This window comes from Pimephales promelas, chromosome 25 (genome assembly GCF_988280905.1).
Source record: "Pimephales promelas chromosome 25, fPimPro1.hap1.1, whole genome shotgun sequence".
NCBI lineage: Eukaryota > Metazoa > Chordata > Actinopteri > Cypriniformes > Leuciscidae > Pimephales > Pimephales promelas.
The window spans coordinates 10369101-10395288 of record NC_142793.1 but is presented as its reverse complement, the minus strand read 5'-3'; the positions used below and the strand labels follow the sequence as shown (position 1 = coordinate 10395288).

Sequence of the window (26188 nt, the reverse complement as noted above, 5' to 3'; positions counted from 1 at the left end):
GAAATATCGAAATTCAAAAATTTGACCCGAAAAAAACGACAGTGTTACCCCTTTCGTTTTTTTCGTTTTCGGGCGAAAAATTAAGTTTCTCCAATCTTCTCAAAACTCTGGATTCTGATAGAGGGCCACGAGACTTTGACCTGAGTGCAAAAATGGATGCTCTAGACCCTTCAAGAGCTGAGATATCGAAATTCAAAATTTCGACCTGAAAAAAAAAAAACGACAGTGTTACCCCTTTCGTTTTTTTCGTTTTCGGGCAAAAAAATAAGTTTCTCCAATCTTCTCAAAACTCTGGATTCTGATAGAGGGCCACGAGACTTTGACCTGAGTGCAAAAATGGAGGCTCTAGACCCTTCCAGAGCTGAGATATCGAAATTCAAAATTTTGACCCGAAAAAAAAAAAACGACAGTGTTACCCCTTTCGTTTTTTTTCATTTTCGGGCGAAAAATTAAGTTTCTCCAATCTTCTTAAAACTCTGGATTCTGATAGAGGGCCACAAGACTTTGACCTGAGTGCAAAAATGGAGGCTCTAGATCCTTCCAGAGCTGAGATATCGAGATCCCACGTAGCATTTATGCCATTATAAATATCTCCTTATCTCAGCTCTGGAAGGGTCTAGAGCCTCCATTTTTGCACTCAGGTATACGTCTCATGGCCCTCTATCAGAATCCAGAGTTTTGAGAAGATTGGAGAAACGTAATTTTTCCAGATCCTACGTAGCATTTATGCCATTATAAATATCTCAATATATCAGCTCTGGAAGGGTCTAGAGCCTCCATTTGCACTCAGGTCTAAGTCTCATGGCCCTCTATCAGAATCCAGAGTTTCAAGAAGATCAGAGGGTCAGCTCAGCTACTAAATAAAAAGATTGATTTTCTCTTGCTGCTATCGCGAATACCTCTAACATTCAAAGAAATTATAGCGCCACCTGGAGGCCTTGTTCATTGGCTGATGCTGCTGTCTGCCACTTCAGTGCCAAGATCGGAGAGCAGGAGATTGTGGCAAAGGTGCAAGACAGAGAAACCCTGAGTCCAAATATAAGGCTGTAGGAAGTGTGTATTGGCGTATAACTTTTATTGTGTGCACCATGTAATAACACTGAGGATTTTGGAAACTGTCATACTGAATGTATATAGAGGATCAATCTATCCACGTCTTTAGAAATGAGGCCCCTGGTATGTGCATTAATTAAGTCCATAGAATCATGTTGAGTTTAAGTATTTGTCTATGTCTGTCTACTATAGGACACTCTGCTGTTACTGTTGAAGTAGCATCACATAGGACTTCAATATACATCTACAGTCAGCGCTGTAACAACATGCATCTGAACTACTGGTTAGATGTCCAAGTGCCTGGGATGTATAGAATTACATGGGTTGCCTGAAACATTCTGAATCATCAGAGCTGCCGGAGTGAAAAGGAGAGGATATGAGGACATCTTGCTGACATGCGTACATATTTTTTTACTTTAAAGGTGCCATATGTAATAATTGAGGTAAAAATATCCAAAAAATGAGCTAGACGCATCAAAAGAATGAGAAGAAATAAGTGCAATGATGTCATTAAAAAACTGACAAGTTATAGTGCTGCCGAGATATAAACCTAAATTAGCATGCTAAATTACTAGCCCCGGCCCGGCAGGTGTCGTAATACCAGTTCCGGCCATGGGAGGCGGTATGCGGCCGGGCAACGTTACCACCAGCCAAACTGCAATAGACGAGTGAGTCGCGCTCGCGCCGGCTTGTGTGTGTACTTGAATCTGATGTCAGTCGTGTGGAAATACAGCCCATTACTACATTTCAGTTCAGGAAAGAGTTCAAAAAATGATTGGTCGACATTATGCATGAGGAATACATTTTGGTAAGTTGTAGCATACTGTATCTTTCAACAGTGTTCGGGTTCTTTTTCCATTAGCTAGTAGAGATGATCGGTTCACGTGCACTAGGGATCTGTGGTGTAACATGTACAAGCGCAAAAACGGTATTTATTGTTTGAATTGCATAATAAAATTGACAGAATCTGAGAGCTTAACTAACCTGCTTGCTAAGTGTTAATTGCATGTGTGTCACAGTGAATTCTTGAGAGCTGGCAGCTCTGAATTTCGCTAGGTTGATCAACATCAGCGAATGCTGTCTGTCAAATTAATTCAAACTAACAATAAAAGTGTAATATGAATAAAACGAATACCGTAAACTTAAAATAATAGCCTGCAGGCTTTTATTTTCCCATATCGTCGAAATGCAACAGCTTGTTTTTGAGACAGGCGTCTATGAGTCGGTCTTCATCATTTAGTGTTGAGATGTTGTTCATTTAGTCTCTGATCTCTAAAAATCTCCAAATGCTCCACATGAAACTGCGGTCTTCCGACCTTTTACTATCGTGTCAAATGATTTGAATAATATGCGGAGAAAGAGAGCAAAACAGCGCTCGTTTGTGTTGTTTGAAGACGTGAGTGCGTGCGGCAGCGGCACAACACATTTTCTGGAGGTATACTGCCCCCATCTGTTATGGAATATGGAATATTTTTTGATTTTTAGTTCCAGATGGCACCTTTAAATTCACGTTTTCACGGCCACCTGATGAACAAAACAAACAATTAATTTGTGTGCAAAAGCCATAAGATACACTAAGAAGGCTTAGAGTGATATATCAGAAGATAATTCACAAGATCATGTTTAATTTATTTTGACTCACTTTAAGATCATCCTCCAGACGTCTCCCTTCATACACCACACCAAAACCACCTTTCACCAATAGTGTAGTGACTGAAGATGTAGTCTATTAAAAGACAAAATAACATGATGGATATATTTATTTTAATGTATTTTAAATAATTAACAGAGACTATATGGAATATTTACAGTTTTTACATCAGTACATATACATATTTAATGTTGTACCATATAATAAAGATCTAATGGCATTGATGTGTATTTTGGTATAATTTGCACTGATGTGTATTTGATATTGTCATTGTGTGTGATACAGTATAAGTTTTTACGAGGTCAAATAGTCATGATACCGGGTTGGAGAAATGTTGTTTTGGCCACTTTGTTTGATATAATCACAACAATTTAACGTAAGCAAGAATAGGATTTGAACTCAGGTCTTCTTGACTAAAGCCCAACGCTTTATCAACTGAGCCACTGAATCTGTTGAGTTCAAATGTGTATTGGATGGATATTTGCGGTTTTGGTTTTATTTGTTGGAAAAATAAATTTAGAAATATAATTTGACACAAGAGGGCAGTATAGCCCTATTTATGGTTTTGATATGGCACTGCGCGACGCGGCGCTGCGCTTCTGGGTTAAACCGTGACATCTACACGTTTTCCAAAGTAGACCATTTAGGCTACTTCATTAAAAACGTGACATTTAGACGTTTTTTTTCGGCGTGGATCGAGGCAAATGAATCCTTTTCACCTTGAAAGTAATAAATGTTTTTTTTTGTTTTTTTGCATTTTAAATAATAGACCATTTCTCAGTGATCGTCAATAAAACAAAATCCCATTTTTCTCGGTTTTAAGAAAACCAATAGGTCGTTATGGTAAGTTTAAGTTTCAGTTTAAGTGTAAGTTTCACGTTTGAGGGGGTTAAACCGTGACATCTACACGTTTTCCAAAGTGGACCAACGTGATTTTTTCACGTCTTGTCGTGATACCGGGTTGTGTGAGCACACACTCACCATGTGAGCACACACCTAGGCTCCTGATTGGTTAGGCACGAAATATTTTACATGTTACTAAGTAAAATTCTAGCTTCAGACCAAACTACTTACGCCTAAAGCATAAACTTACAAAACTTGTGTGATAGATAGATGCACTTTTATGATGGATTGATGCACGTTTATGATGGATAGATGCACTTTTATCATGGATAGATGCACTTTTATGATTGATGCACTTTTATGATGGATTGATGCACTTTTATGATGGATTGATGCACATTTATCATGGATAGATGCACTTTTATTATGGATAGATGCACTTTTAGGATAGATTGATGCACTTTTATGATGGATTGATGCACATTTATCATGGATAGATGCACTTTTATCATGGATAGATGCACTTTTATGATGGACAGATGCACTTTTATGGTAAATAGATGCACTTTTATCATGGATAGCACTTTTATGATGGATAGATGCACTTTTATCATAGATGGATGCGCTTTTATGATGGATTGATGCACTTTTATGATGGATAGATGCACTTTTATCATGGATAGATGCACTTTTATGATTGATGCACTTTAATCATGGATAGATGCACTTTTATCATGGATGCACTTTTATGGTAAAATAGATGCACTTTTATGGATAGATGCAGTTTTATGATGGATAGATACACTTTAATCATGCGATAGATGCACTTTTATGATGGATAGATGCACTTTTATCGTGGATAGATGCACTTTTATCATGGATAGATGCACTTTTATGATGGATAGATGCACTTTTATCGTGGATAGATGCACTTTTATCATGGATAAATGCACTTTTATGATGGATAGATGCACTTTTATCGTGGAAAGATGCACATTATGGTGGATAGATGCACATTTATCATGGATATATGCACTTTTATGATAGATAGATGTGCTTTTATGATGGATAGATGCACTTTTATCATAGATAGATGTGCTTTTATGATGGATTGATGCACTTTTATGATAGATTGATGCACTTTTATCGTGGATAGATGAACTTTTATGATGGATAGATGCACTTTTATGATGGATAGATGCACTTTTATGATGGATAGATGCACTTTTATGGTGGATAGATGCACATTTATCATGGATATATGCACTTTTATGATAGATTGATGCACTGTTATGGCGAATAGATGCACTTTTATCATGGATAGATTAACTTTTATGATATATTGATGCACATGTATGATAGATTGATGCACTTTTATGGTGAATAGATGCACTTTTATCATGGATTGATGCACTTTTATGATAGATTGATGCACTTTTATCGTGGATAGATGCACTTTTATCATGGATAGATGCACTTTTATGATGGATAGATGCACTTTTATCGTGGATAGATGCACTTTTATGATGGATTGATGCACTTTTATGATAGATTGATGCACTTTTATGATGGATAGATGCACTTTTATGGACTTTAAAACAGAAACGGCCATTATAAAGCTTGGAAGAGCCAGGACATTTTTTTAACATAACTCTGACTGTATTCGTCTGAAAGACGAATGTCATAAACACCTAGGATGACTTGATGTTGAGTAAATCATGGGCTAATTTTCATTGTTTGAGTGAACTATCCCTTTAAAGAACGATTGGATCTTTGGCACCATTGACTTCCATAGTATTTTTTTTTGTTTTTTCTACTATGGAAGTCAATGGTGCCAAACAACTGTTGGGTTTCAATCATCTTGAAAACATCTTCCTTTGTGTTCAGCAGAAGAAAGAAACTCATACAGGTTTGCAACAACTTGTGAATGTAAAGTAAATGATGACAGTATTTTTTTATTTTTGGGTGGAGTATCCCTTTAACTTAGTAATTTCATTGAATTTTGAATGGCAATAAAGGCATCTTTTCTTATAGCTCATCTACTGTACCTATATCTTTTCACCGATTCCCTTTCTGAACTCACTTTCCTGTCCAACAAAAAAGCAGCGACATGGGTTTTCTCCATGCCATAATAATGAGAAATCAGTCTTTCTGCCTGACCTCACCAATTACAAGTTCCCACGGATGGACTCTTTCCATTCAGCAGAACGTCTCATCAATGAAGGAAACGCAACAACACAGAGGTAAAGTGGCATTTCTTGTTTTTTATTTGATTATGTTTTGCAGAGCCTCAAATATTAAGTGGCTTTTAACTTAGATAATTCAAATACATAAAAAGAAAGCAAGAACAGAAGAACTCTGCAAATAGATCAAGTAAAAATAAATTAAATAAGGAGGAGAGATGCTCTCTCGCTAAAGGCAATTATTGTGATTTTTATATAGTTACAATCTATTTTTTTTTTTTGGAGGGGGGGACTTAATGTGCATTTTTTGCCACAATATTTATGACATCTGATCGTTTAAAAAAAAGAAAGATAAAAAGTGAAATAAAAAAATAAAATAAATGGAGAATGTGCTCTCATATCAATACAACTCAGCAAGTCAACTGCCATGCAACACATTTTTGTCCCTGTCTGCATCACCATCTCTCCGAGCGAGCAGACATTGCGGATATCCCGGACAGCAACATAGTGTCGGCCCAGATCCGGCCCGCATCTGGCCCGTGTGGGATCCACATGTACCGGATATGAGCCGGATCTGGGCCGTTGCAGTCGGGGGAAGTATCCTTGTCAGAAACGTCCAGACTTTCTCTAAAGCATCATTCGAACCATCATCCCCTTTTTACAAAATCTTGAAAAGGCTAAAGAATAAATTTTTGAACCACTGGAAATGATGTATATGCCGTATAGGAAAATGGACAGTGAAGGATGGCTGGAATATGAAAGAGAAAGGTGAAATAAGGCTGCAGAGATCATAAACAGTCAGTCGGCACGTGACGTCACTCCCTCCACAAGGGGGAGCCAGAGGTCGAGGATCGTTTTCTAAACAGTTTTGCATATAAACAAACAATACCTTAGCTATTTCTCTAAGGCACTGATGAGAGCCGAGCTGAAATACCATTCCCTAAAAGAAAACAAAACCTCCAAGGGGCTATGCGCAAACATAAGAATAAAAAGCAACTTAAAATATAAAATGTTCCTATATAAATGATGATGTTGACAGATTGTTTGTCCTGTTAAACATTCACACCAATCTGAGCTGGTACACAAACTGCAGACCAGCGGTGCCCCGTCCCATCCTTTTCATCAGTTCACATTAACACGGTGAGGGGAAAGTGATGGAGGGGCCCGCCTCCCGCTTCTGTCGGGTCTGCTATTGGCTCATCTCTCGGTCACGTGACTGTGTGGGAGGGGGGGCAGGGGGGCGCACAGCACCTCCGTCAGGTCGTCCATGATGCAGGTCTCCTTGGGGTCGATCAGGTTGAATTCCCTGACGAAGACGATGAAATGTGCGTACAGTGTGTTCAAGTGTCCCTGCAGCTCCAGAGCCACGCTCTCTTTAAAGTGCGACCAGTAAATGTGCGCCAACACGTGGAACAGGAACCGGCACACCTTCTTCACCAGGGACTCGAACGAGTTCGGGAAGGGTTTGCCTGAAAGGGAAATCAGATGGTTAGCATTTGTTTTAGTTTTTTATTGATTTTATTTCATGCTTAATTGTTATTTAATCAAATTAAATATCGTTCATTAAAATGCAACATATGTAAATATTGTGCATTAAAAAATTATTTATTAACTAAAACATTTGTTGTTTATAATTAGTTAAGAAATTTTAAGTAAGGAAAGCATTAAACACATTATTTAAAAATATACATATTCATTTTATTGATTTAAATATCAAAACCAGCTAGGTTTCTTTTTTTTCATAATATTATTTGTAATTATTTTTGTGCCTTATAAAAGGTTTGTTTTTCCTTTAAAAACAGCTTTTCATAAACTATAAAAATGTGTTTGTAATCATTTATTCTTTGTAATTAAATCAATTGTTAGGAAATTCGGATATCTGCTAGGATTAATAAGAAATTATTCTTATTAGTTATTATCATTATTTTATTTAAAATTTTTATTCTTTATACAAGTTTATTTTAAATTATTTTATCAAAATAAATTAGTATAAATTAAATAAATATTGTTCATTCAAAATAAAAAGATTTATTCACAAATTATTCACAAATTTATTTTTTATAATTAGCTAATTAAATTAATTAGTTAGAAAATTAAAAGAAAGTAAAGCATTAAATAAATTAATAGATTAACAATCTTAAACATTATAAATTAATATATATATATATATATGAAGAGCTCTTTTCCAAAACGCTATAAATCCATTTCAATAGTTTTCAGGAAAACTACATTTTTTACCTAGACCCACACATTTTGTGAATATTCAAATTATCCTGTTTAAATGTTTTATTGGTTCAGTCTGAACATTTTGAACAATAATTATTAAATCAAACAACAATATTGTTAATGATAATTTAAAAGTTAATTTTATTTTTTTCCAAAACGCTATAAATCGAAATAAACCTCAAACAAATAGTACCAATTTCAACATATGCATGAAAAAAAACAAATTATTAATACCAATTTCAACATATGCATGAAAAAACGAATTATTAAAAATGATCAATATATGATAACGATATTCAAAAAAGGGATGGGCACCCCTCCAGCACATGCACACACACACACAGGCTACATAACATGTGAGCAAAGCGGAGCAGCATGACGCTTAAATATAAGTTAAAAAAAAAAACAACAAAAAAAAATAAACATTTCACATTTGTTTTTAATAATATTACATTACTTATTTTTATTATTTCATCTATGTTGAGTAGGCTATGAAAAGGGAACCGCATGAGATGAGTAAGATAGGATCAAAATTCAAAAGCTGCCCAATATCGGAAAATATTTGGAGTGCTTCAGACATGATTTTGACCACTTATTAAGTTTTGTTTTGTAGAAAGCTTGTAAATTTCGTTTCATATAAATTGTATCTTCATTTTAATAAATGTTTCATCGACAAATTGACTGGATTAATACATTAGAAGTAAATATCAGACAATATAATCAGGACACAGAGGCGCGCAGGTGAACCGGAGCGCGTCTCATAATATGAACCGAAACACCGCGATGCTTGCCTCACACAGGCCTGAGAACTAAGCTACAGAAAGCTTTAAATATCTACTTTTAAACAAAACAATTAAAAACTAAAATAAATTGGCAACTCTCTGCGTATGTATAGGCTAATTCGAAGTATGCGTTTCTCTATGCGCGTTCACTGCGAAGATGGCGAGTAAGCATCATCAACTTTATCTTTGTTGCTGACACTGACAGAAAACACTAGTTTATTAATAAACAATTCAAATGTTTCATGCATAATCATTACTTTTGCCGGTTCTTTGTGGCAAGCTTTATGCATACGTTGAGATGCGGAATATGCCATTAAAAACGCTCATATGGTTTCTCTCCCATTTAATTAAATCAATATATGTGATTACTGATAATACAAATGGCTTAAATGATCTACTACTAGTCGACTAGAAAACTAGGACTCATTTTGAGGAATGAATGAACATAATAAACCTCTGTTCAGAGTGCCGCCGTGCTGGATTGTGTAGAGCGCTCATTGAATTTGAGGATTTATCGTGTTTAGGCTAAAAACAGGGCTGGTGCTTATCGCGGCTTGGGAAGAAACTGTATCTTGCAGTACATTTTAAACAAGGAAATATAGCGATTCGGCATGAAACGTTGATAGAGCAGTGAAAGGGTTCTGTCCGCAGCAGAATGACACGACAAACTCATTTTTTTTAAAATGTCGTTTAACGCGTTTTGGAAAAGAGCTCTTCATATACACTTCCTGTTATTCCTTAAAAATGTATATATATTTTTTTAATTTGAAAGCAGCTGTTTATAAATTATAAATTGGGTTTAATTCATTTACAAATGATTAATATCATTTATTGTTTGTAATTTAATCAAATGTTAGGAAGTAAGGAAACCTACTAGGATTAACAAGAAATCTAATTAAGTTATCATTGTATTATTTATAATATGTTTTATTCTGTACAAACTTTTATTTTACTTTAACAACAGCTATTTCTTTCAAGAGAAAAAATAAACAAAAACTGTATTAAAATAATCAGGTTTAAAGTCAAACGATTCGTTTAATTTATTTAATTTAGTTTGAAATTAAATCAAATGTTAGTAAGTTAGAAATTAATAAAACATTAAACATTTACATAAAATGAGTAGTTGTTTAAATAATGTATACTATACTATACTAGGACTTTGACACTTTATGTTATGTGTCGTTGTTGCACTGTAGTAATAACTATAAATTATGCAGTATTACATGCAACCCTAAACCAACCCCTAACCTCTAATCCTATAGTAAATACATGTGGAAAATTATTATTATACAGTATTTAATAATAATGTTTGGTTTAAGGTGTCCATTTTACAGTGTAATTATGCGTTTAAGTTATGATTAAATAACTTAATATAATACTTTTTATAAATCATTATAATTCAAATATATATATATATATATATATATATATATATATAAACTCCTTATAAAGGGATCTTTTTACTACGATCCTATTCTATTATACATGGCTATTTCTTGTAAGAGAAAAAGTAAATGGAGGAGAACTCCCAGATCAATTATATTGACTCAGCTCATTCTCCTCGATGAACACTAGAGGGCGCCGCTGATCTAAGGTCTTTTCCTTCAAACATTGAAATCACAAATCGTGTAGTTCTATATGATGACTGCTAGAGGGCAGTATTTATACACACCATATTTTGTGGGAAAGATTTCTTCGTCTGTCACTAATTTCTGCACGAAAGTCATAACGAGGTCAATATACTGAGGCGCTGTGCACTTCGTCTTCTTCCCCCTCTCATCATACCAGTAGTATATTCTGTGAAAAGACGACAGACTAAGATTAAAATTCACTTCTTGTGAGTCACATTTCCAGCACATCAGGACAAAGTGAACAACAGTTAACGGTTTCAAACAACTGGAATGCGGCCGCTATCACCTTGTTTTAAGGAGGATTGCTCAGGAGGGTCAGGGGGCTGTAGACATTACAAATCTCTTGGAATGCAAACTGTCCACATAACTGACCATACAGCATGCAGGGACCCAGTGACCTGATGCAGTCAACGCATGAGCAAACATGGACATGAGCCAAACGGATCAAACACAGATCGCTAGTTAAAAGGGATAGTTCACCCAAAAATGAAGGTTTTGTCATTAATACTCGCACTCATGTCGTTCCAAACCCGTAAGACTTTTTGTTCATCTTAGTGAACACAAACACAGCACTCGCAAGGTTGAACCACTTAATTAAATTTATAATGTCTTTACTACATTTCTGGGGGTTGAAAGTGGTAGTTGCGTAGCGGTCAATGGAGGGACAGAAATCACTCAGATTTCATAAATTTTTTTCCGAAGATGAAAGAAAGTCTTCAGAGTTTGGAACAACATGAGGTTGAGTAATCCTTTTTAGTGAAATAACGGTCAATGTAAGTGTCTTTGAATGGGCACAATGGGTGCCAGGATGTTTCTCAGTGTTCCTCAATATCTACAAGAGTTACAGATTCATTTCCAAGTGGAAATGGCGGCTGTTCATTTCATTAAAATGCAAGTACTAAACCTCTACAACTTTTTTTTTGTGTTATATTTAGTGTAAAAATGCCCACTGATAACAGACCTTTGTTTTTTACAAAAAGTACAACACATTTTAGGGTGTTTCTTCAACTATGAACGTTTTGGGGGGAAAAAATCCATCATTTTTTTAAATGTTATAAACATTTTCACCACAGTGTTTTTTTAAAACAGTTGTTTGTTTTATAAAATGAAGTGGTGGAAACTACATTTGAAACATTTTCGGAATAAGATTTAAAAATTATTTGTCTTTTTAAGGCTTAACCTTAAACTCCTTACCGTTCTCTTAGAAGAGGTTCTCTCGTACTGCGTGATGTCTTACACTAGGGGAAAACCTATTTTCCACGAGATATTGAAGCCAAAAATTCTCCTTAATTTTGCAGACATAGGCAAGGCGTTCTAGCGTGCCTATTAGCTGTCCTGCGGCAACCTATCGAGAGAGGCCCTTTGGTGATGCGCTTCGCGGCCACTACGTCACCCTCCTGCCGAAGCCCTATAAATATAGCTTGATGGGCTGATATAATCTGGTGTTTCATCTCTTCACGCATCACTGGATTCCGGGAGAGAAGCCGCACCGTTAAATCAGCCTTTCTGCGGGACGAGCTTTCAGCACCTGAAGTCGCTGGCCTTCATCTCGCCGCCTTCAGCTGCCGTTCCTGCTACGCTCTCTGGCGTCTAGATCCTTTTACACTCAACACAAGAGTGTGTTCGCCGTTCCGACTCACATTTTTCTCTCTAAAAGAGCTTGCGTCTTTTTAAAGATGCCATCCTCCTGTGGCTTGCGCCGAGTCCCACTCAGCGACGGGGACTGCCATGTGCGGCTTCCCTCATTGCGAGCTGTTGCCAATGGTGACTCTGAGGACTCGCCTGACATCCTTCTCCGAGACTGCACTTCCACCTGCTACAGTGCCTAAACTCAACGGGTCCCTGAGCCTTCTCTAGTATGCGAAATCTCGCCAGTTCGCCCGCCAGCTTCACTCGTGTCGCTCACCGACGGACAACGGCCGCCGTCGATGACGACGAGCCAGCTGTATGTGAGGAGGAGGCCAGCTGCTCTTTACAGGCGTGGGACAGTGAGGATTGGGCGAGGATGTGGACCACCCTCCCCTGCCCATGAATCGTCAAGGAAGAGGGCCAGCATCGAGCTCGTCATCCGGCGAGCCTCGGCCTCGAGGTGGAGGCGCCCGCGTAGTCTGCGCGCAACTGACTGGATGGGTGCTTCCTTCAAAGGGACCGTGCCCCACCACTTTCAAAGTTTATGTGGCGGCCATAGCAGCGTTTACAAAACCAGCGACTGGGGAAAAATTATCTGGTCATCCGCTTCCTTAAAGGAGCTGAATCCTCCCAGACCCCCCTCAGTCCCCATGTGGAACCTTTCTATGTTTTTGGAAGGCATGAAAGGCACCACATTTGAGCCAATCCATTTGTCGGACATGAAACACCTGTCGTTCAAGACGGTGTTTCTTATGGCTCATAGAGGTGTGAAACGCATAGGGGATTTGCAAGCACTATCAGTGAGCACAACGTGCTTGGAATTTGGGCCAAATGACTCGAGAGTCATTCATATGTGCCTAAATCCCTCAACACACCGTACAGGGCCCAGGGTATTTCCCTGTCCGCCCTGCTGGTTCATAATGAGGAAAAGGACGCAAACTTACTTTGCCCAGTCAGGGCATTAAGAGCTTATGTGTTTTGTTTGTCCGTTTTCAGACAGACTAAGCAGCTCTTCGTTTCATTCAGTGGACGTGCTAAAGAAGTAGCCACGTCGAAACAGAGCCTATCCAGATGGATAGTTGACGCTATAGCGCTGGCAAACACGTCAAAGGGCCTGAAGTTCCCTTTCGGTGTTAGAGCGCACTCCACAAGAGACATGGCCTCGTCGTGGGCTTGGTCTAGCGGGATTACCTTACAGGATATCTGTATGGCAGCAGGCTGGGCCTCCCCATCTACATTTATGAGGTTTTATAACCTCGAGGTTCCCGCCTTACAGGCTAAACTACTGTCGGTATAGAATCAAGTATTGTCTGCCCCATGCTTCGGCTCAGAATACTACATTCGCTTGAGCACCACTCGCTGACCGAAAAAGTTTTGCCATGGGCAATGCAAGACCCATACCGTTACACGGTTCAGGCCGAATGTTTTCACCCTGACTGTGTGGAGCCCTGTGAAAGTGATTAGCTCCCTTAGAATCCTAACTTATTGGGAATGACGCTTCTAGCCTCTCTGTGAGTCCCTGGTGATTGTGCACTATATGAGCCCCGAGCACCTGCCCTTGGGACTTTGGTGTTGGATCCCTGCACGCAAGGCGTTTTACACTGTGTTCCCCTAGCGTAAGACATTAAAGGTTCACCCAAAAATGAAAATTAAGTCAATAATTACTCACCCCCATGCTGTACCAACCCCGTAAGACCTTTGTTCATCTTCGGAACACAAATAAAGATATTTTTGATTGAATCTGAGAGCTGGATCACTCCTACATAGACTGCCTAAGGGACTGGCTCTTGACGGCCCATAAAGTCATTAAAGAAAAGGTTTAAATATTCCATGTGTCTACAGCGGCTCAATTATAAGTTTATCAAGCGACGAGAATACTTTTTGTGCGAAAAAAACATAAATAACGACTTTATTCCACTATTCCATTACTTCCTTATGGGCGCATGCGCGAGAACTGAGACGAGGACGTTCTCATTCGTCTACTTCTTGTTACCGGCTGCTCCGCTTAGGAGTTTTACCGCCCCCTACCGTATAAGATGATGTGCTGATATAGCTGGAAGCGCAAAACTTTCTGTTTACAAGCAGAGAAAGACGCGCGCTGTACATACGCTTTTCAATTAGCGTATTTTCCGCACTATAAGGTGCACTTAAAAGCCTTTAATCTTCTCAAAAAACGACAGTGTTCCTTATAATCCGGAGCGCCTTATATATGGATCATCATCTTATACGGTGAGCAGCCGGTAACAAGAAGTAGTCGAATGAGAACGTCCTCGTCTCAGTTCTCGCGCATGCGCCCATAAGGAAGTAATGGAATAGTGGAATAAAGTCGTTATTTATGTTTTTTTCGCACAAAAAGTAGTCTCGTCGCTTGATAAACTTATAATTGAGCCGCTGTAGGCACATGGAATATTTAAAACTTTCTTTAATTACTTTATGGGCCGTCAAGAGCCAGTCCCTTAGGCAGTCTATGTAGGACTGATCTAGCTCTCAGATTCAATCAAAAATATCTTTATTTGTGTTCCGAAGATGAACGAAGGTCTTACGGGGTTGGTACAGCATGGGGGTGAGTAATTAATGACTTAATTTTCATTTTTGGGTGAACTAACCCTTTAAGCAGTATTCGAGAACCTCTCGTAAGAGAACGTACTCGGTTACTGATGTAACCTCGGTTCTCTCTAGAAGAGGGAACAAGAACTGCGTATATTTGCCGTGCCTGCAACATGCTCTGGTTCGCTTCGGTTATGAAAAACCAGATTATATCAGCCCACCGAGCTATATTTAAAAAATATACATAGCCACGCTCTCTTCGGACCTTCCCCCATCGGACCGTCACCAAAGGGCCTCTCTCGATAGGCTGCTGCAGTTGCCGCAGGACAGCTAATAGGCACGCTAGCCGCCTTGCCTATGTCTGCATTCTTCCGCAATGCGTTTTACATTAATTCAATATTAAGGATAATTTTTGGCTTCAATATCTCTAGAAAAATAGGTTTTCCCCTAGTGTAAGATATTACGCAGTACGAGAGAAACTCTTCTAGCGAGAACCGAGGTTACGTTACTAGCCAAGTATGATCGTTTGTCTCGCATTTTATATCAAGCTAAAATCGCCTTACTGGAAAAAAAAAAAAAAATATATATATATATATATATATATATATCTACAAATGTATGTTTAAATTAACATCTGATAAAATATTTGATTATTAGGAGCAAAACTATAACTGAGGGACTTATATAATATAACACAATGTTATTCTACTTTTGCAGATATATATATATATATATATATATATATATATATATATATATATATATATAACACAATTGAAATGCACTTTCTGTAAAGCTGCTTTGAAACAATATGTATTGTGAAAAGCGCTATACAAATATACAATTTGAATTGAACTGAACCGTTCAGATTATCATAGTAAAATCATTTTTATGAAGATGTTTCATGGTTTAAGATTGAATGTCTGGGACAACAAGACATCTATGCATGACATTTGAAAAAAATAATAATAATACATGTAGTATATATATATATATATATATATATATATATATATATATACAGTATAAGAAAAATCAAGGTAAATATGACTAAAACTGAGAATATGTTTATTGGCCGTCATTTCCGAACGGCTCATATTTCACATGAACGTAAAAATAACTGGATAAAATTAATTTAATAATGTGTAATTTGTGTATATTTAATGCTAACTATGAAACTAATTTTAACATGCTAACATAGCATGATATTTTAGAGGAAAAGGGGGGAAATTTCATTCCCATCACAGTCATTTCCACCACGGTGTTCATTGTGGTGGTAAAGACAGGTTGTGGTGGAAATGACATTGTTCGTGCTAAACAGCAAATTATTTTGGGCTATAATACTAAAACGTTAATGTAAAAAAAAAACAACATACAATTAATTAAGTTAAGGTAGTAAGAAATATTTTATTATTTATTATTGCTACAATATTGTTGGTAAATAAGAGAACTTGGGTGTTTTCTTGGGCTGTCAGATAAAAACGCCAATATATATATATATATATATATATATATATATTATATATATATATATATATATATATATATATATAATTCAATACAAATCATCGCACCCAACTTAAGGGAAGGTTTCTAGACAGATTGAGAAACCAACTGATACTAAAAAACTGTTTGTAGAAATGTTTTTATTTTCTGAAACTGTCTAGCTCAAAGAGTACCATAGTTGAAGAATCACCCATATATAAAATAATAATAATAATAAATAAACCCGTGTCCATGACTGAATAAACACCCAATATTCATATTAATAAAATACCTCAGTATAACCACATAACTCTGCTCTAAATCACCAAAAAACTGCAAAGTTAAACATCAAGTCTATTGTCCATCATTTTCAACCTTTTCCTCAGAGTCTTTTCACCAGGGATTGATTTATCAATTGTAAAGCTGGCAGTGGCTGAAAAGGCTTGTGTTTTGAACGCACCCCTCCTCGCCCTGTGCGGTATGCCTGGGGTGAGTGCGCAATTGTTAGTGTTCTGTGTGTTTGGTAATTCTTGTCCATGAATAGTCAAACATGTGGTTCTGCGGGTCAGTGTGTAAATGAGGAGTTTAGCGACTCACACCCAGCACTCGCTCCAGCCAAACAGGGCAAACGAGTTGAGCAAAGATCTTAAAATTCAAACATGGTTACTTGTGGGACTGTGCACAGTCTCTGTTCCAGTGATTCTGCAATTTCTGCATTTTTTGAATGCTTCATTTCTCCAACGATTTCAACCTGCTTTATGCTTTTTTACAATTGTAACTTTCTTTAGGTCGAGCATGAAAAAGATCTGCAAAGTTACACAGTCTCTCCAGCAGGAGTTCTTCTCCATATCAGTGTCACAGTTTTGCAGTGTCACAGTTTTGGTCTCCTTGAAAACATTTATCAACCTTTAAATGGATTTTGGTATAATGTATGAGGGTGGATTATTGATATTGTGTTTTGTGTGTTTCCACTTATTCTGAGAAAACGCTCAAAAAGTCATTTAACTGTCTGAAGAAATACTCAATTACTGTGCATTTGACATTTCTCACTATCTGGCAGAGATATACTTCTCTGAAGCATCTCATTTCCATTACAATCGAGCTTAAACTATTTTATAGAAATGCAGTTGTTCTCTAAAATGCACAGTTAGGGACAAAAAGTGTTACAGTAACATTACAAATTCTTAAAATAAACACAAATTAATGTAAATATCATTATAGGATAATAATTGTTGTTACATATATATATATATATATATTATATATATTATATATATATATATATATATATATATATATATATATATATATATATATGCAAAAACCTCTAAATGCCATTTGAAATTTTCTTCTAGAATGATCATTTTTATCAAGCTTGTATATTTAAGTTCAGTAATTTCACTTAAATGGCAATGAAGATTACCTATTAATTGTAATTTAAGTTAAATTACTGAACTTAAATATACAAGCTTGATAAAAATGGTCATTTTAGAAGAAATTTTCAAATGGCATTTAGAGGCTTTTGCATCTGAACTCTTCGTGTATATATATATATTTATTATTATTATTATTTGTTGTTATTTAAGTTATAAGAATACATACTGTTCTCTGTATTTTCTGAATTGTCTGGATACTTGTTATATAGTATAGACAAGTTGTTAAAAGTCTAGGTAAGGAGAAAGCGCAAAATTCATTCTGGGAAATTGAAATTGAAAAAAATACACTTTACTCTGTGAAAGTAATACTTACTTTTTACTCATTTTTAAGAGTTGGTCAAGAAACTAAAGCTGTAAGGTAAATGTTGTCCCAAGTAATTCTTTAACTGATCTTTTGAAACACCCATTCAGCCTGTGAGAACATTTAACTAAAGGCTTTTAAGGTCATTTAATTGGTTCCGCCTCAGACAAACTTACAAAACGTCTAATTCTGAGAATGGTTCCCTTGTATTCTCTAGTTCAAAACACATCTGAAAGCCAAACAAGCACTGGCTTCAGTAAAATGTGTGTCCGCTTTCATTCCAATTCACCCGAATCAGACCTACAAACCCAGATTCTTACAAAGCCAGTGTGCTGATCCAGGATCTGGCTTTCAAAAGGAAAAAAAATTGTGAATATGAGAAATATCTGATCCAGCAGCAGTTCTCAAAAAAAAAAAAAGGTTTCCAATTCTCGCCCCAGGACACGTCTAGAGGAAGAAAGAGAGATGAAAGAGAGAAAGAGCGATGAGAATGAAAGGACTTACGTGTTACAGGCCGTCATGGCTGGACATGTGTCCCCTGTGCAGAACTCGGAGATTGTGCTATACTGCAGATTTATGAGATTAAAGAAGGTTGTTGCTGCAAAGGACAAAAGGAAAGACATTCAGAGAAGTTGTGACAAGACATTCACTGATATTTCACAATCAATAAAGCTGAAATAGCATCGCAGTCATAGCATGACGTCAGTTCAGAAACGTAGCAAATGAATCATGGTGCCACATAAGATGCCTCTTTTTAGCAGCAAATCCCAAAATGCATTGTGATAAGCTTAGGTGGATGACGCAAGAGAAATGTTTGTTTTATCCAATACTCTAAGTGAACAATAAATAAAGTTGTGTAATTCAAAAATTTATTATTTTAACATCATTTGTGTTTATTTTTATTTGACTATCCTGTCATTAGCTTAGCAAAATGTTAAGATGAAACGTGAACGTTGTATCGTTCGCCAGGTGAAAATAATCCAATCATTTACGTTTTAGTTGACATGTAAACATTATTTTGTAACACTTAAAAACAAACAAACAAACAAAGAAAAACAGGAAATTTGGTTCATAATGAAATTTGTACTGTTTTTTATTATCTATCCTGTTCTTAGCTTAGCAAAATGCTAACAGCAAACATGAACGTTTTATCATTCGCCAGGTGAAAATAATAAGTCCAATCACTTGGAAGTCATTTTCGTTAGGGGTTTATACTTAAGTTTGTTCAAATCACCAACGCTAAGGACCAGAATTCGGGTACCTTTACACAACAATGATATGCTTAAAACGGAGACGTTTTTCCTTTAAATTCCAGCGTACAAACAACACCATTGTCAAAACGATTCATTCAAATGGATCCGCGAAAACAACTAAAAATGCTGCATTCTGCTGCCAGGCCAATAGATGGCGATGAAACACTATAGACTGAACACATAATAACCAAGTGCATGACGTCATCATCTTCAGAGATTTGCGTTAATTTTGTTGTTTACACCAAGACTGTTTTCAAAAACTTGCACTTTGAAACACTTTTTTAAACGTTTCTAGGCACCCAAAACGCCCTTGTGTAAACAAACGGCCAAAATGCATCAAGTTTTACGTTTTTAATTGACATGTAAACAGTATTTTGCAACACTTGAAAAACAAAACAAACAAAAAAAAAACAGGAAATTTGGTTCATAATGAAATTTGTACTGTTTTTATTATTAAACTATCCTGTTGTTAGCTTAGCAAAATGCTAACAGCGAACGTGAACGTTTTATTGTTAACCAGGTGAAAATAATAAGTCAAATCACTTAGAAGTCATTTCAGAAGGGTTTGTTCAAATCACCAACGCTAAGGACCAGAACTAAGGTATGTTTACACGACAACGATATGCTTAAAACGGAGACATTTTTCCTTTTAGTTTTTACACGTACAGACAACACCATTGACAAAAGGATCCCCATTCACGCGGATCCGCGAAAACAACTAAAAATGCTGCTTTCTGCTGTCAGGCCATTTAGATGGCGATGAAACACTATAGACGGAACACGTAATAAGCAAGTGCGTCACGTCATCATCTTCAGAGATTTGCGTTTTGTTGTTTACACAAAGACCATTTTTAAGGCACCCAAAACGCTGTTGTCGCGTAAACAAACGGCCAGAAAGCATAAAGTTTTACGTTTTTAGTTGACATGTAAACAGTATTTTCTATCACTCAAAAAAACAACAACAGGAAATTTGGTTCATAATGAAATTTGTACTGTTTATCATTAAACTATCCTGTTGTTAGCTTAGCAAAATGCTAACAGCAAACTTTTTATTGTTTTCCTGGTGAAAAACATAAGACCAATTACTTAAGTTTTACCTTTTTTTATGCATATACGTACAAACACGTAGCAGACACTTGATAGAGTGCGCAAACACAGGCAGTTGACTAGAAATGTTCATCTTTCTCCAGTGTCTGCAGTATTTTTCTCCAGACGTTATGAACGATGAAAATGTCTGTATTCTTTTAGTAAAGTTGCAGCTCTCATAAACCCCTCACAAAAGCACTTGTCAATGTGGGCGTATGTTGTTGTTGTTGCAGTCTCCGGTATTTTGTTGTTGTTTCATCTCATTAATTCCACAAATAATTTGGTTCATAATTAAAGCAACAGTTCAATTAAAAATGAAAATTCTCCATCCTTTTGAGTTGTTTCAAACCTGTATCAGTTTCTTTCTGCTGCTGAACACAAAAGACGTTATTTTGAAGAATGTCATTAACAAAACAGTCGATGGACCGCATTGACCTCCATAGTAGGACTACATCAATTGTCTGCTAAATGATGAAAGAATTTTCATTTTGAAGTGAACTATCCCTTAAAATTCATTCTTTTCACAGCAATAACAATTTTAGAAGGTAGTGCTCTGAAATTGCTTTGTGTAGTTTGGACACACACTAAAATGCGACTGATTTACTAACTCCTGACCGACGGAAGGCTATTTTTAAAGACGGACAAAGACTCTCAGCCTCAAAATACAGGGCAAACACTCGTAACAACTATAATGTTCGGTTAGGAACTCACTGTTGCTGGCGAGCCATTCGTTGAGGTCTATCTCTCTGGCGGGAAGCGCCACCAAATCTTTCAGGTCGAAGTCCATGACCCGTACTTTTGTGTACTCTGGCTCCAAGTAGTGCTTCTTCTCTTCAGCGGGTGCTTTCTTTCCATTGGGCTTCGTTTTGGATTTCCTGCAAGACGGGAGAAAAGAGACACGTTAAGATGAGACAGAGTGGAACAAAGGTAAAGTGTGTTTTTCTCGTTGTCGGTACCAAACGCACAAGCGGTTTTCAAACATTTAAAAATGGCATATGGCGTAACTACTAAAAATGTTCGTTATTTATTATATTTTAAAATGCATTATTTAACGTAAAAACTACTTTTTTAAAACATTATGCAATTCTTATTCATAAATATGAGGTTTTGGGGATTCACACATGACATTTTGAACTGAACAAAAGATAGCACTGTCATTAAACAGTAAAATTATCTGATATTTTAAAACTTTTTGACTTTGACACACAGTCATGAGTGTCTGAAGAGATCTATGAAGTCATTTCCTTATTTTTTTTGTAATTGTTGCATGTTGGTTGCACCACATGACTTGGTAGAAAAAAGATTTATTTATAAATATTAATAAGTAGTGAAATGGAAAAAAAAAGTTTAAGAACTTCTTTTAGGTTTACTTTTTTCCTTTTTTCTCTCCTTATGTTTTCAGAACTTTAGCCCCACTTAAACATTTAGAAATGAAAAACATGCTCAACATACACACAGAAAAATGCCTTTTTAAAATTCTTCATATTATGAATTAAAACATTTAAATTGAGTAAAAAATAAAAGATTTTATAGTTTGTGATTCGTTTTCCCAAATTTAAACATTTTCATTTAATTTTTTTTTTTTTAATTTATGAATTTATTTTTTCCTTTTTTTGTAGTTGTTGACTGTTGGCTGCACCATATGACTTAGTAGACAAAGATTAATTTATGACATTTGACAAAGACATTTAGAAATAAAAAAAAAAACATGATCAACATACACAAAAAAAATGCCTTTTTAAAATTCTTCATATTATGAATTAAAACATTTAAATTGCGTAAAAAAATAGAGCTTAAAAAACATTTTCTATAAATCTTACCATTTAGTTTTTTTACTTTAGTACCATTTACTTTAAAATTTACAAAAAAAAAATGTTTTAGTTTCTTTTTACTCTTTTATTAATACATAAGGATTATTCAATTCAATTTGATTTTAACTGTACAATTTCAAATCATAAATCATAAAAAAAGGCTTAAAATCTTTTTTGTTTTTAGTTCAGTTTAGTTTAAAAGAGGCCATTCAAGTCATTGGATATGTAAACCGCATAGATACAATAAATCTACCCTGACAAGAAAGTGTAAGAACTTCCAACGATTTTGAAAAAACTTCCCAAAGTGATCCAACATCTCCGCTTCTTTGCAGTACGCCGCATTTCTTGTCTGTTTCAAACCCCTGTGTCAAAACAGACTTCCAGTGCTAGTTTTAACATGTAAATGCCAGAATCGCATTGCTGTGGCAGATCCCGCAGCTGGTTGGGACAAAGGTTATAGGGGTCATTAAACAGCGAATAACAAGAGTACAGGCACGGACGGGTTACAAAGAATTTACATCCTTTCCTTGCGCTCGCTTCGACCCCTATTTGGTTTATTATGTTTATGTGAACAAATTAGGCAGAGTTTCTCTTTACCGCTCGCTCATTTTAACTCCTTTCTTCCTTGCAAGCCTTAAATCAGCGTTTCGCGTCGGACAAAGGAGTCAAATTTATTGCATGCTCACCCACCAACTTGATATCCTGTTCAGGTCTCTCAGCACTGTAAACATTCCCTCATTCCCAACCCCAAGTTTCTGACCACCTTCACCATTTCCTCTTTTCCACCACACACAGCACTCCATCATCGGAGCAGGAAGAGACCAAAGTCCATAAACAGTGTTTTTAAACTGAAGACAAAGACAAAGGGAATGGTCTGTGAGATCAGCGGGATTCTGGATTACTTCCGAGCGGGAAAGATCATCCATATCAAGGTCTTGAATTGACTCGTGGCAAAGGTCTAAAAGGGTTAATCGTCTGATCAAACATCATTGGAGCGTGGGAAGTCTGGGAAACGTCAACTTTAGTTGCATGTCATTCCATTTAACTACACATGATTAATTGTTCTGGGTGAAACAGGAAATACAATGAAGATACTTCACCAAGGGAATTCACACTATGAGCTACTTAACAACTTGTGGTCAAAGATACTGAAAAATGAAGGAAACATAGACAGAACAAAAAAAGAGGATATTTCTAGTTCCTCTTTCATCAGACGGACTGACCTCATACCAGCAAGCCGCCTCATTAATACATGTTTCTGTGTAATCCACATCATACGAATAAATACGAAATTGACACATAGTAAAATAGTTGTGTTCTCTTTATGAAATTATTCTAAACGAGGATGAGCTTCGCTTTCCATATTTCAGATAAAATTGCTAACACTTTATTTTGACGGTCACCTTTAGACATTCTGTGTTGACTATAAGTAACGTTGCACCTACATGTCAGCTAACTCTCATTAAAATATTAATAGATAGCTTAATTTTGATCTTTGTTTTGATCCTGCCCAACTTACATTCTACTGACAATAAGTAACTTTGCAAGTTAACTTATTCTACGAACCCTTACCCTACAAGTCTACTAATACTCTACTACACTCCATCTAAAGAGAATTAGTTGACATGAAGGTGCATCGTTCCCTCTATAGTCAACAGAATATTTAAACCATCAAAATAATTGCTCACAAAAAGATTCTCTCGCACTGAAAATATAATTTTTTATATTTTTTTGTATTTTTTGCGGCATATTTGTACACTGTAAAAAAATATTGATGGTTTAACTTAAAAAAGTAAGCAAAATGGTTGCCTTAAAATTTTAAGTTCATTGAACTGGAAAAAGTGAGATAATACAATGAAGGAGATTAATTTAACCATCAGAAACTCAAAATTATTTGTTATCTGAACTAAATAAATTATTTAAGTTGATTTGACAAAAGAAAAAATGTTGTGATTACTACACTGTAAAAAAATATTGTTGGTTTGAATTAAAAAAGTAAGTAACCTGGGTTGCCTTAAAATTTTAAGTTGATTGAACTGAAAAAAGTGAGTTATTACAATGAAGTAGATTAATTTAACCATCAGAAACTCAAAATAATAACTTCAACTAAATAAATTATTATAAATAGGGATGCACCGATCCACATTTTTTCACTTCCGATCCGATCCCGATACCTGACTCTGGATATCGGCCGATACCGATACTTTTCCGATACCAGAGCTGTGTTTGCTTTAATAGTATTTATCATTATTGTTGATTTTATATGATGCTGAAATAAACTCCTCTCTACAGGCAAGGATGATATGTACGTATGTATGTATGTCAATATATATATATATATATATATATATATATATATATATATATATTAAACAATAGATAGACAATTAAACAAAGATACACATTATACAGGCCTACACAGTGCTTTAATTTCAGGAAGGTCTACAAACATTATTCAGTTATGGTCTTAAATTATAATAAAGTAATCAAAAGTAAAATAGCACTGCAAAGTTTATCATAGATAGATTTATGCTTATTAAAGCTGAAGTAATTCATTCAAGAGCTGTGAGTGATTTTCTCTTTGCCTTTGGTTGTTTGATTCTCAGTAATGTCGCAATCGTCACATTTATACTGCTGCCCCTTTAAGAACGAGTTTAGATTTCATAGTCTACTGATGCACCATATTTTCTCCCAAATATTTCCATCTACGTTTATTTTAGACATAATAAATTGTTTAAGTGTTAATCTCCAAGTCGGTCGGTTTGACATTTTTGTGCAGGCTACATTTGATCGTTTAGACGCGCATATGAAGCCCAGAGTATAATTTGCTTGTCTTGTTGCTGTCTGTTTCGGAGCGCGCGCGCATTGGGAACAGCATCTCTTGCGCACATTTTGTGCTTTTAATAGCTCTTTTTATTATTAAAAGCGTCCCGCAATTTAGTAACAGAGACTGCATTTTACAACAATCACAGATCGTGCTGATTCTGTCTTAAAGTTTGAGTTTTAGGGAGAAATGACAGCGCACCGCCGCGATGGGAAGGAAGTTGGCTAGACAGAATGCGGCTATTGTTTTTAATGTTTTTTTTTACCTCAATATATTCTTTAATATTTGGAAATCAGACTAATATCACAGATCTAAAGTGTAACCAGGCTACGTTTCCTCTGTCGTCACTCATTACGCCGGGCTGTCATGTTGTGCTTGCTGTTGCACCGCGTGAGAGATCTCTCTCTTTCTCTTCTGGACTGCGAATTGCAAACATGCATCAAATAGTTTAATTAATACGGCTTTGCAAACATTGCACTTTGCTGTCTTGCTCTGCACTGCAGCGGTGTTTCCAGTTCCACCATATGATTTCCACACAGCGAACATGTTATAGCTCAGTGCTATCCTGCTAGCTGGCTGCAAACTGCGAAATGGATTTCCTGAGCGGGGGTGTGTCTCATTGAGCCCTATGTTTTACAGTCACTGATTGAGCTGCACCTCCGTTCAGGGTATCCATTCCACAGTTTGCAGCCAGCTATAGCAGACTAGCAGGCCCGGCGGGAATCACTTTTGGAGTCATTTCAGCAGACAACGTTAAAGCGCAGACATGGATCATAAATATCGGATTTCTCCGCAGGTTGGATCGGAAAAATCCGATACGTGAATTATGCTGGTATCGGTCCCGATACCGATACTGGATCGGATCGGCCCCATCCCTAATTATAAAGTTGATTTGACAAAAGAAAATATGTTGTGATAACAAATCTTGAAAATATTGTTTTACAGTGTAGAAATTATCCTATTTTCTAAATTTGCTGTAAATATGTCTTGTAAATAAACAGACGCGACTGAATAAGTAATTGTGTCTTCTTTCTTTTGTGAAATAATGCTAAACCACTTTGTTTCTGTGTGACTAATGTGCAATTTTGACACAAATTAATTCATTATGATCAATGTATGACTTTTTATTGTAAACCTGTGGTTAAACATTGATGCGTGGGTTTTGAATATTCAAGAAAACGACAAAAATGCCAGCAAACGGTCGCTTTCATCATGTTCGTTTTGCGATCTCGCTGTTTCCAGTGATTTCTTTCTGATTGGTTTTCTGATCAAACGTCCATCTGTTGGGCAAATGAGGGGTTAGTGTGATGTTGGTTCCATATTGCCAAAGAGTCACTTTTAAATTTCGTTTTGAAGCCAAAACTTCTGCCATCGTTTCGTCAGTCAGCTCGCCACTCTAGTGATTAACGAAATTGGACTCCTGCTGCTGATCTGTGCGGCGACTCTT

At 36.3% G+C, this 26188-nt stretch overlaps 1 protein-coding gene across 4 annotated transcripts in view; it reads right to left on the bottom strand.

Annotated features, from left to right (window-relative positions):
* Positions 1-5791: 5791 nt before the first annotated feature.
* The window catches only part of mob2a (MOB kinase activator 2a), a 58332-nt gene continuing 37935 nt past the window's right edge, over positions 5792-26188 (bottom strand). For all 4 annotated transcript variants that reach the window (XM_039663168.2, XM_039663167.2, XM_039663166.2 and 1 more), the window contains exons 2-5: positions 20818-20981; positions 18272-18365; positions 10411-10535; positions 5792-7199 (exon numbers count right to left, since the gene is read on the bottom strand). In XM_039663168.2, coding sequence (XP_039519102.1) covers positions 6928-7199; positions 10411-10535; positions 18272-18365; positions 20818-20981 — 655 coding nt within the window. In that variant the 3' untranslated portion in view covers positions 5792-6927. The remainder of the gene's footprint in view (positions 7200-10410; positions 10536-18271; positions 18366-20817; positions 20982-26188) is intronic.